General features: G+C 40.4%; 1 protein-coding gene across 1 annotated transcript in view; it reads left to right on the top strand.

Moving 5' to 3' along the window:
• Positions 1 to 13,825, top strand: part of LOC139462155 (adapter molecule Crk-like) — a 29,430-nt gene that overhangs the window by 2,517 nt on the left and 13,088 nt on the right. Inside the window, exon 2 of the mRNA XM_071243677.1 lies at positions 9,876 to 9,998. Within this exon, the coding sequence (XP_071099778.1) occupies positions 9,876 to 9,998 (123 nt within the window). The remainder of the gene's footprint in view (positions 1 to 9,875; positions 9,999 to 13,825) is intronic.

Raw genomic sequence — 13,825 nt, 5'->3', positions numbered from 1 at the left:
TTCTGCTACATATTAAGATTCTTACCATAAATTTATGTTGTAAACACTGTCAAATACTGGTAAATATGGCAATCTTTTAGACACATATTAAGATAATGATAACAGGAATTTCTAGAGAAGCACCGGCTTACAGTAACTGCCTCACATGTTTGCTCCTTGTTATTGTGTTATAACATGACTGAATATATATCGATAAATACTGATAAAGTCTCACAGACCCAGCAGCTTATGTAGTATACTTGATTTATACACCAGGAGAGTTGGTGAACATCTGCTGTTTTATTCTGCTTATACAACACTGTATCTGGTCCGTGGGTGGCACATTTGTGTTGACATGATCAATACGCTTGTTTTGACTATTGATCGATGAAAGAGTATCGGGTCACTATGACCTATTTTTGATGAATAAGTTATTCATTGGAGTTTACACTTTTGCTTCGTTATTGTGATGTGTAAATACAGTGTCCAGATTCACCTGTATATGGACGAAGAGGCTGTACCGTAGTCGGTGTAATTGGCACCCTGAGGAGTGGTACAAATTATAATTTCTTGATGTTTTGGGCTGTTAGTGTGGTATTTTATTCTGTTTGTGAGGATATCAATCAATAATCGATAAATATCAGATAAGTAACTTTCAGCAAATATACAAAAAGCTCGGAGACAAAACATCACGTTTCATATCACTGGTGAGTGGTGACACATTTATACATGGATAATTTTGTGTATATTTAAGGTCTAACAAAATCAGTTGCTTTCAATCTTCAGTAACTTAAAACTTTATTCATCACAATAGTTTTTGTGAGATATTATCGATGACACAATTTTCATATCGATTATCGGTAATATTTCTTCCCATCGACGATAATTCGGATTATCGATGTTTTTAGCCAGCCCTACTTATGACAGAGTCTGTTGACCGAGTTGTTGTCCTTACAGCTTTTTGTTTTCTTATTTACTCACCAACTTCTAGAATGCCAAGAAAACACTTAATCATGAATTGGGGGCACTGGTGGCTCAGTCCTCTGAGGTGCTGCAATTCGCTGTGCAGAGTTGCGTCCCTTGGGCACGCCAGAAACCTATGATTGCGGGTTCGAATCCCAATTTGCCCGAATAATATTTCTAGGTTTGTCAGCTCCATACTCGTGCTCGTGGGTTTCATCGAAGTGGTAAACGCCTGAGACCTGCATCACTTGGGGCTTTCCTCTCACATTCAGCTGACACGGCGTGATATAACTGGAATACTGTTAAAAGTGGCGTTAAAACACAACTCACTCACTCACGAATCCTGCCTAATGTAATGCATCCAGTGTCACTATTCATGTGGACCAGTTGAGCACATCTAGGACCTGTCTCCTCTATGATGAACCATAAATTCTCATGTGGTTCTCTTCTTGTAGGAATGAGTGAGTTAATATTTCAACTGACATTGGCAGTAATTCAATCATATTGATTACAATTAAAAGTTTGATGACAATTATTTTCAAATACAGATCCCATATTGGGTATCTTGGTATTTGAAGCTTGATTTTGTGCCAATAAATAGGGACAGCAGTGATAACCTGGTTTTATTGTACATGTACATTTGAATAGCAATTCTACCACGAATTTGGAAATTACTTGATTCTGATTGGTCAATCAGAGACTATTAAATCACAATAAACCCCCTCTGATTGAAACAGCTGGTTTAACGTCTGCATCACTGCGAACGTTAATATCCAAAATAGTACTTTTTTCAGTCATTGTCGGTAGGTATAATTATTTAGATAAGTAATATCTACAATTCTAGGTTACAAAACGCAAAGTTGCAGTTACTACAATACTCAGAGGATGTGTGGCAATACACAATGTGCAGGAAACATGATAGAAATCTTTAAAGAGAATGTATTTTAAGTTTTGGGGCCAACAGCTTGGAATTTGGCGCTTCTCTGTATACGACTGTGACGTCGTATCTTTTGCGTCACAATGAGTGCTATGACACGTGCACGTTTGGTTCCAAATTCAATTTAGCGATGTTAAATCTACAGGTAACCTTGCTCTACATTGAAAACACAGTATGTTCATCTCCTAACTGTACAAATTTACGTATGTATACGTTATGATCATAGCAATGGCAAATAATAAACTGCGTTTGTTAATTTCTGAGGAATGATTTTGCTTGTATATGTTAGTTGTAATTGTAGCCGCAGACGACAGGCAGTTGACATGTTGAGTCCTACAAATGCTAAACAAAGAAAGGTAAAGGATTTGACCTCCCAATAACAGCAAATTCTGTTATTTATACCTGACTACTCACTCACTCAAAGCAATAAGCTCTGTGTTAAAGTAATCATCAAGCCAGATTATTTTGTTTCTTGGTTAGACTAACGCTTAGTCTATATATATTATTTAGAAACAATAATTACATTAAAATCGAAATGGAGCCCCAGTAAGATGGGATATTCAGAACCTGAGCTTGCGGAAAATCTAGGCTTGCTTCATTTAGAGCCATAGCATAACAGTAATGCAGGACAGATGGGAAAATAATATGGATAAGGGACTGTGAGACAGGCTGTTTCTTGGTATGGGGATTGTATTGGGAAGAGATCCTGGTCTAGGGTGGGAAAATAGAAACAGTCATTTCAGATTCAAACAGTGGAGATGTTATTTGATTGTGTTGGCATGTGTGCATTGTTGGCTGTTTAGCATTTTGTGTACGGTGAATAGGTAAGTATGCAGTTGGTGCAAGAATACAAATAGTACTTGTCTAGTGGTTTTTTGTTGTTTTGGTCAAATAATTACAAGGACGAGTGGAAAGTATTTTGTCTATTTTATAACATAGTTTGTCTAGTATCGTTGTTCTGATGGTGGTAGAAAAAGTTGGTCATTTTTCCTTGCTGTTGGTGAATGTCAAAGACAGCTGACATTTTGGGGCCTACAACATCTTCACTGGTGATGTTCATGCACCGGATGCCATAAGCACATGCCTAATATTGAATTACACGACATTAGTACTGTCACACCTCTGACTCATCACAACGACAATATGTTCGGATTTGTTTTTATTCAAAGACTTCCACTTTGTGTTGTAATGACCCTGGACCGCCTCTGGTCTATTGGATAGAGCGTCTGCCTGGACCGCCTCTGGTCTATTGGATAGAGCGTCTGCCTGGACCACCTCTGGTCTATTGGATAGAGTGTCTGCCTGGACCGCCTCTGCTCTAGTGGATAGAGTGTCTGACTGGACTGCCTCTGGTCTAGTGGATAGAGCGTCTGCCTGGACCACCTCTGGTCTAGTGGATAGAGTGTCTGACTGGACTGCCTCTGGTCTAGTGGATAGAGCGTCTGCCTGGACTGCCTCTGGTCTAGTGGATAGAGTGTCTGACTGGACTGCCTCTGGTCTAGTGGATAGAGCGTCTGCCTGGACCGCCTCTGGTCTATTGGATAGAGTGTCTGCCTGGACTGCCTCTGGTCTAGTGGATAGAGCGTCTGCCTGGACCACCTCTGGTCTATTGGATAGAGTGTCTGCCTGGACCGCCTCTGGTCTAGTGGATAGAGCGTCTGCCTGGACTGCCTCTGGTCTAGTAGATAGAGTGTCTGCCTGGACCGCCTCTGGTCTAGTAGATAGAGTGTCTGCCTGGACTGCCTCTGGTCTAGTAGATAGAGTGTCTGCCTGGACTGCCTCTGGTCTAGTGGATAGAGCGTCTGCCTGGACCGCCTCTGGTCTATTGGATAGAGTGTCTGCCTGGACCGCCTCTGGTCTAGTGGATAGAGCGTCTGCCTGGACTGCCTCTGGTCTAGTAGATAGATCGTCTGACTGGACTGCCTCTGGTCTAGTGGATAGAGTGTCTGCCTGGACTGCTTCTGGTCTAGTGGATAGAGCGTCTAAATGGACCTCCTCTGGTCTAGTGGATAGAGTGTCTGCCTGGACTGCCTCTGGTCTAGTGGATAGAGCGTCTGCCTGGACTGCCTCTGGTCTAGTGGATAGAGCGTCTGCCTGCAGTGCCTCTGGTCTAGTGGATAGAGTGTCTGACTGGGCAGCCTCTGGTCTAGTGGATAGAGCGTCTGCCTGGACCGCCTCTGGTCTAGTGGATAGAGTGTCTGCCTGGACCGCCTCTTGTCTAGTGGATAGAGCGTCTGCCTGGACCGCCTCTGGTCTAGTAGAGAGAGTGTCTGCCTGGACTACCTCTGGTCTATTGGATAGAGAGTGTACCTGCATTTTGGGGGGTGATCCCCGGCCATGTCAAACCAAGAGACATTAAAAGATTGTACATGTTGTTACCCTGTCTGCTTCTTGGAATTATGGGGTGAGCTCGGAGTCTGTATACTGTATACATGTTAAGCTGTGGGATGGTATCTCAGGGGTTTAGCACTACAAAGCAGCATTAGCAGTATTAGAAACTAAATCTTATTCACACTAGTCCTCAATAATCTGCTGCTGTGCTGCAATCTACTAAAGATTTGTAGGGACTAGTACAAGCACCCACAGACACTCACAGAGACAGACATGTCCTCTCTCTTGCTCTCACTTACTCGCTCACACGGATGCATGCACACACATGCACACACACACACACACACACACTCTCTAAGTCTCTAAGTGCAATAAGCTTGAACATGATGTTAAAACCCAGTGCACATCAACGTAATGCTCCTGAGGTTGAGCGACAAACAGTGCAATAGGTTGTTGTGGATAATGGTCTGTGATGTGAAAGAGTCTTGTCTGCACGGGGCATGCTGGCAGATTCAGGACTTTTTTAAACTTTTAAACTTCTTATCTGAACATGGACTCCACTCACATAAAGCCTGCCATTGTTTCTAGGCATTTTCTGTGATATTTCCATATGTTGGTTGATAAGTGTTAAACTTGTTTAGTGTTTAGGAAAACAGTTTTTGTCAAGAGCTTTATTGTGAGGTAGGTCACATGATCACCACTTGCCAAGCTGGTGATGATGCCCGCCTCCCCCACACCACACATCCCCTCTCCCCCACACACCCCCTCCTGGTGTTGCGTTACATGGACCTAACGCAGTATCACGTGTAAGGTCAATTTTCTCTAGCTCCCTAATTTTCAGCTGTAAGGTCATTTTGTAGCACCCTAATGATCAGACTCATATAATGAATGGTTTCTTCTAAACCAATTAATGTGTTTGAGCCTCCAGATATTCTTTAAAAATGATGATTTGGTTACCATGGTAACCTGAATACCAGATTTTTGTTTTCATCTTTTATCTGTTGTGTCCAAATTAATTGTTATAAAGCAAGTGTTCATGGAGAAGAACAATGGTAAAATAAGATTACAGTACACATTTAAAAAAACACTGCCATGATCATGATTACAGGACCTGTCATGGCGTCGGTGTCGGTGTCGGTGTTGATGTAGTGAATGTCATGCATCAGCCCAGTAGGAAGTAAGGACATTTGGTCTGTATGAACTATACAATGTAGATCTGATGATGCAACATTGTTGCCTTGTCTATTGGCTGGTGTCTTAGTCTGTATGAACCATACAATGTAGATCTGATAATGCAACATTGTTGCCTTGTCTGTTGGCTGGTGTCTTAGTCTGTATGAACTATACAATGTAGATCTGATAATGCAAGATTGTTGCCTTGTCTATTGGCTGGTGTCTTAGTCTGTATGAACTATACAATGTAGATCTGATGATGCAACATTGTTGCCTTGTCTGTTGGCTGGTGTCTTAGTCTGTATGAACTATACAATGTAGATCTGATAATGCAACATTGTTGCCTTGTCTATTGGCTGGTGTCTTAGTCTGTATGAACTATACAATGTAGATCTGATGATGCAACATTGTTGCCTTGTCTGTTGGCTGGTGTCTTAGTCTGTATGAACTATAAAATGTAGATCTGATAATGCAACATTGTTGCCTTGTCTATTGGCTGGTGTCTTAGTCTGTATGAACTATACAATGTAGATCTGATAATGCAACATTGTTGCCTTGTCTATTGGCTGGTGTCTTACGTGTGTGTCTGGCTTCCTGAAACTATACTTCAGATGAGACATTACTGTAGAATGTGCAGAGGTCATATTGAAATGTTTGCATAAAAAGATATGACACGTTTTATGGAAAATATTCAGAGGAAAGGATTTAAACAAATAGAGTATATTTGAATGTCATATGAGTGAATGTTATCTTCCTATCCTAGTCAGCACTGTTCCAGTTTGGTCTCGTCAACCATGAAAGAGTCTAAACCTGGCTACTCATTGGTTGATACCATCAGGTCACATCGACCATCGGTTGATACCATCAGGTCACATCGACCTGTCATGAAAGCGTGTGAGCCAGGCAACCATTGGTTGATACCATCAGGTCACATCGACCTGTCATGAAAGCGTGTGAGCCAGGCAACCATTGGTTGATACCATCAGGTCACATCGACCTGTCATGAAAGCATGTGAGCCAGGCAACCATTGGTTGATACCATCAGGTCACATCGACCTGTCATGAAAGCGTGTGAGCCAGGCAACCATTGGTTGACAAGTTCAGGTCACAATCAGGTGTGCTATTTACATGATGGACGTCGTACGTGTCCTAACAGCAGGGTTGTGACAAGGGCCCCTTGACTTGCATGTCTTATGTTTTGGGGTAGCCCAGAGGTTAGAGTGTTCACTCATCTCGCCTAAGGCCCGGGTTCCATTCCCTACAGGTGTACACGGATGCTTATTATACCAATCACTTGATTGTCTGATTCCAGACAAGATTACTCTCCGCTGTCATATAGCTGGAAAATGTCTGAGTGTGGATGAAACAACCAAACACTGCGTGAAGCCCATGTCTGGTGTACCCCACGGGATACTGCTGGAATTTTGCAGAAAGCAGCATGAAACATTTGTCTGAACACTGATATGCTTATGACATGTAATAATGTCTGTCATGTGCTACAAAGTAGGGGTGAGTTTCTTCTAGCCTGGCAAAGAGTGAAGGAGTGCTGTTGATCCCCTGTGACCACAGTGACACAAGGATGCTCATGGTAGCAATCACTAGATTGTCTGATTCCAGACTAGATTATTTACACACTGCAATCAGCGCTGAACAGCAAATGAACCAACAAACACTGTGTGAAGCCCATGTCTGGTGTACCCAACATGATCCCGCTGGAATTTTGCAGAAAGCAGCATTAAACCTCCTTCGTTCATGTTTTTCGGAACACTGACATGCTTGTAAAATGAATAATAATATCTGTCATGTGTAACTAATAGGGGGGAGTTTTATCTACCCTGACAAACACTGAAGGAGTGCTATTCATCCTCTATGAAAATGCAAATGCCAGCAACAGTGACACGAGGATATGTACTGTGTTGAGGATAGCGAGTAGAATAACAGTGTTGCTAGGAGTAGAATACCAGTGTTGCTAGGAGTAGAATACCAGTGTTGCTAGGAGTAGAATACCAGTGTTGCTAGAAAGGATACTTATCAGGATTGTTCAGCAGCGTCACATATGGATGACTCGAACTATTCATGGAGGGCGAGAAGCAACACTTCCTGTTGTCATCAACGTTGTCGTGTGGAGGATTTGTTCAATTCCGGACATTTCGTTGATTTTATTCACTTTCAAGAGGACGTTCCTCCTTATGTTATTAATTAGAAACTGCCAGTGACCTAGATTATTAACCTAAATGTAAAACCTGATCTCACTTTCCTATGACACATACAGGGGTTTACATGATGCATGAAATGTGTCTAGTACGCACAAATATATGGATTGGATGCAGACAATAGAATGTGTTGCGTCCCAAGGGATGTTCAGTAAGATTCACTGTACCCATTTCTGGAGAGGAAATATCCAGGTCCTGTGATTAAAGTAAGATTCAAGTCTTTCGGCACAGTACACTGCACCATTTCATTATGTTTATGGGGGCACGGGTGGCCCAGTCGTCTAAGGTGCCGCGATTCCCTTTTCAGAGTTGCATCCCTTGGGCATGCCAGAAACCTATGATAGTGGGTTCGAATCCCAGTTCACCCCGATTATGTTTCTAGGTTTGTCAGCACCCTACCCGTGCTCGTGGGTTTTACCGAAGTGGTAACCATCTGAGATATGCATCACTTAGGGCTTTCCTGTCACATTAAGCTGACACACAGTGATTTAACTGGAATATTGTTAAAAGTGGCGTTAAACCCAACTCACTCACTCACTCACTCACTCACTCACTCACTCACTCATTACGTTAACAGGACCCTCATATTTTTCCAGTAAGGACTCTCGAAATGAATTATGGGGGGACCCTTGTACCCGTAGTTTTGTAGGTCAAGGTAAAGTCCTGGACATATGGTTTGAAACAAATCCACTTTCCAAACGATTCACTTGACAATTGACCAGAGTACGGGTGCATTGTGATGTTGTGTTCCTCAATATGTGTACCTGATTATCTGATGCAGCCATGCAAGGCGATGGAGTTGCTGATCACACTGGCAGTGTCTAAGATGCTTTAGTTCACGGAGACCTCAGAGTTTCCAAGTTAAAATTCTGTAGCAAACTTGTCTGGCTGTAACAGTTAGTTTACTGGATCAGATGGTTAGGCTCAGAGACTTTGTCGCTAGTGTTTTATTGTACCCCGATTGCATGGATCAATGCTCATAATATCAATCAGTGTACACCCCGCATCATGGCTGAGTGCCATGTAAAACAACAAACACCACCCTTTCACTGTGTAGAGTACACTCCCTTTATCGCACCAGAATCTGCTGGTTGTACGTTGGAATTCTAGATTTGACATGACCTGTTCCTAAAGTTGACTTGAGAATCTGAGAATCAGTAACACAGAAAAACTGTTCAAAGACCTTCAACCTAACTCACTCACTCACTCATGTGTGGGTTTGACAAAATACAGTCTGTTACTCATAAAACATTTTGTCTTCATTCAATGATAATGGTGGCCACTTGACATCAGCGACGAAGCCTTTCATACACTATTTCACCATAGTTACAGGGCAACACCCTGGGGGTGGGTAGTAATTGTCATATTGCGCCGCCCGTATCACCAGGCAGACAATACAAGTGCCTGTGGACACATTACATTGGTGACTGTCGTTTTGTCTTCCCCTGCTACCATCATAATCGGCCTGCTAAATGCTATCTATGATTGCTGGAGCAGCAGCGTGTATTATAACAGGGCCCAAACATGGGCGAAAGTCAAAGGTCACTCCTGGCTGCCAAATGGCAGCTTATAGGTCAGCTGTAATGGATTATGAAATTATGTTTCATTGTTTCAAATTCCTTAAATTCTGATGTTGCCAGTGTAGTGTGATTTAGAGATAATGTTTTGTGTGTTCGAGTGCATTTTAATAGTGAGATTACTGGTGACCTGACTGGCTGCAGAACGATATGCCCGACCCTGTGTGTAGGCAGAGTGTGCAGGCAGAGTGTGCAGGCTTGATGTCACAATCATAGAGGCTGTGTTTGTGCCAAAGTAACCATGAAACTCCTCCCCCCTCTTGCCCCCCTCCACATTCATCGTTCTCCGTGTGTATTTAGTCAATGAGTATTGTGTAAAAAAGGATTTTTCAAGTATTATGCGCAGAATAAGTTGACATTGCACCCTTCAGTGAATTTCATCAACTTCAGTTTAAACCCTGGTGTTTCAAATTGCTTCTGAATTCAAAGTTTAGAATGATACAACGTGGATGTGCATGCGTTAGTGAGTGCGTGCCTGCTGAGGTTGATGCTGAATACTGACATTAGGGAAGTTGATGTTGAATACTGATGTCGATGTTGAATACTGATGTCGATGTTGAATACTTATGTTGAATACTGAAGTTGATAGTGGTTGCTGATATTGGTGAATACTGACATTAGGGAAGTTGATGTTGAATACTGATGTTGATGGTGAATACTGAAGTCGATGGTGAATACTGATGTCCATGTTGTTTTTTTCAGTTGGTACTTCGGTCCACTTGGTCGAGAAGAGACTAATGATATTTTGATGAATGAACGTGACAGTGGCGTCTTCCTTGTACGAGAGAGCCGATCAATACGTGGAGACTTTGTACTATGTGTCAGGTAAGTTGATGCTGTAGGCGTTTAGGTACAGGACAAAGTACACACCACTTATTGGTATGTGGGAAAGAAAATCTGGCTGAAATATTCCAAACTTTAATGTTCCTCTGATCGATTGTAAGTGTCCATAGTTGTTGTAATCAATATAATGGCTATTTCAAATAAAAAACTCTGGTAATCAATTCAGTCCTATATTCAACCCTTCTCTGATTGTAACCAGTGACGTATGTTAATTTTTGGAATAATGTTCTTAATATGCCAAAATCAGTGTTCCTGCTGGCTTTTGAAACTGCCAGTTCTGGTGGACTGGCAACTCTAAATATTACCACAGTCCAGTCACAATTGTCCCTTTTTATTTTATATTTCAAGACGAAGTCGCAACAAATATATATTTAACCTCAATGCAAAGCAAAATATTATTTCTTTGCAGTAAAAATAGGAAAGGGGAAACCTTTATGGTAACAGACAAGTTGACTTTGTTAAAAAAATATACTTATATGATAATCGCCGATGTTTTGTTCAACAAAGATTACTTTATTTGCCAATCCAGAAGGACTGACAGTCACATGAACTACCAGTCCAAGCCTTATGTTACCGGTAAAAAAATGGTATTTATCGGTAAACGGGAACTTGTAATTAAAAATCTCTGAATTAAAATTTCTGAGTGATTGGTCGATTTCAGAGCCAATTATGACCATTGATTGATGATAAAATTCCACTATTTTCCATTTTCCCCAGCACTGAGCTTCACCTCTGCCCAACTGTTACATTACATCAGAACATGTCACTGTAGGAAACACTGTACATTGCTGGACTCTGATTTATGAACACAACTGTGTCGCCAGACATTCATGAGATGATCCATACATTACATCTGACATGCATTACATCTGACATAGATTACATCTGACATAGATTACATCTGACATACATTACATCTGACATAGATTACATCTGACATAGATTACATCTGACATACATTACATCTGACATAGATTACATCTGACATACATAACATCTGACATACATAACATCTGACATAGATTACATCTGACATACATTACATCTGACATACATAACATCTGACATACATAACATCTGACATAGATTACATCTGACATACATTACATCTGACATACATAACATCTGACATAGATTACATCTGACATAGATTACATCTGATGTACATTACATCTGACATAGATTACATCTGACATACATAACATCTGACATGCATTACATCTGACATAGATTACATCTGACATACATAACATCTGACATACATAACATCTGACATAGATTACATCTGACATACATTACATCTGACATACATAACATCTGACATAGATTACATCTGACATACATTACATCTGACATAGATTACATCTGACATAGATTACATCTGACATACATTACATCTGACATACATAACCAATGACATACATTACATCTGACATGGATTACATCTAACATAGATTACATCAGACATACATTACATCTGACATTACATCTGACATACATTACATCTGACATACATTACATCTGACATACATTACATCTGATGTACATTTCATCTGACATACGTTATATCTGACATACATAACATCTGACATACATAACATCTGACATAGATTACATCTGACATACATTACATCTGACATACATAACATCTGACATAGATTACATCTGACATAGATTACATCTGATGTACATTACATCTGACATAGATTACATCTGACATACATTACATCTGACATAGATTACATCTGACATACATTACATCTGACATACATTACATCTGACATAGGTTACATCTGACATACATTACATCTAACATACATTACATCTGATATACATTACATCTGACATAGATTACATCTGACATACATTACATCTGACATACATTACATCTGACATACATTAGATCTGACATACATTACATCTGACGTACATTACATCTGATGTACATTACATCTGACATACATAACATCTGACATAGATTACATCTGACATACATTACATCTGACATACATTACATCTGACGTACATTACATCTGATGTACATTACATCTGACATACATAACATCTGACATAGATTACATCTGACATAGATTACATCTGACATACATTACATCTGACATACATTACATCTAACATACATTACATCTGATATACATTACATCTGACATACATTACATCTGACATACATTACATCTGACATACATTACATCTGACATACATTACATCTGACATACATTACATCTGATGTACATTACATCTAACATACATAACATCTGACATAGATTACATCTGACATAGATTACATCTGACATACATTACATCTGACATAGATTGCATCTGACATACATTACATCTGACATACATTGCATCTGACATTCATTGCATTTAACTAACATTGATCACAAAATACTTGATCTTACATATGCAACCTGCATTCATTGATCACAAATTCCTCCCAACTACAAACAGGTCCTACCGGCGTGTTTACAGCAGACATGAACACTGGAACCTGATAGTCATGATGGACATTCTTTCTGCATACATCAATATACATACGCATGCATCCCATTCAAACAGTACAGCAGTATCTGTAGCCGTAAACTACACAGAAAACAGATTGTCCCTGATGAAGATACACTTCAACAAGCATATATACAGCTGTATTATGATGTAATCACAACATGATCTTGTAGAATGGCGGGTAGCCAAGGAACCTGCAGTCCCACTGACTACACTAACAAACACATACTGCATTAGAGCATATCACATCCTCATATATACTGAAACCCAGAGGAGCATCACATCCTCATGCGACTGCCTATGCAGCAGTATACGTTGTGTTACAAAAGTATCTGACCGTCCCCATCATCACAATTCTGAAAAACAGGATATAGCATTGAAATGCAATACTTTGCACATATTTGGGAAATATAATTATGGCCATGCGTGCACTTAGAGCGAGAATGAACAATTCAGTTATCTTGACACCCCTTACATGGTGTCGTGCCGGGTTAGCGAAAATCCAATTTTCCCTAGTATCAGTAAAGCGAAAACCCAAGTTGGGGTATTTGTCCTATGAAGGCGAAAATGAGTAATTGCTATAAAAACAAGGGATTACCGTAGTTTAGATTAGCGCCCGTGCTGTTACAAACAGAGGAGAGGAGAGGAGAGGAGAGGAGAGGAGATTTACTAGAGAGTCGTTTCATAAAAAAATAATACAGTTGGATGTTTATACACAGAAGAGGTGATCAGTTTCTTAATTGAACAAACAATTAGTTTCTTAGTTGATATGGGTTATGATACCGATGGGTTTAGAGGAGAGTCGTTTCTTAAGAATACATACAGTGTGTATTTGATGGTATATATAAAGATTGCAACTTATTTATCTATGTCCAAAATGGCTAATGCACAAGTTCCAGTGACCATGGTTGATACCGTGCGAGGTGGTCAGCACTTGTTTTATGAGGGATTCAAGTTTCGTTGTAAGAAAACGGTGTGTGAGAAGAAGTACCGTATATCGCTGTGTATAAGGCGAGTTTTTCGTACCTAAAATGAAGGGGCTAAGAAGGGGGGTCGTCTTATACACGAAGTCGAAGATCTCACAATTTTTTCCACTGGCGATGTCAACCGGCGTCCGATAGCCAGCCCAGCATTTGACAAAAAAACTTCGCATTTCCTCCTAAATAACTATTCCAATAACTATTTCCATACATAAACATGATTTGTATCTCTTTTCCTTGAATAAAGTTTACTGATTTCGGCAAATAAAGTTGAAATGACCCTCACCTCGAAGCAGATTGTCAAACCTC

This window comes from Haliotis cracherodii, unplaced genomic scaffold (assembly GCF_022045235.1).
Source record: "Haliotis cracherodii isolate W230 unplaced genomic scaffold, xgHalCrac1.p SCAF_15, whole genome shotgun sequence".
Classification (NCBI taxonomy): domain Eukaryota; kingdom Metazoa; phylum Mollusca; class Gastropoda; order Lepetellida; family Haliotidae; genus Haliotis; species Haliotis cracherodii.
This window is presented reverse-complemented; position numbering and strand designations above follow the sequence as displayed.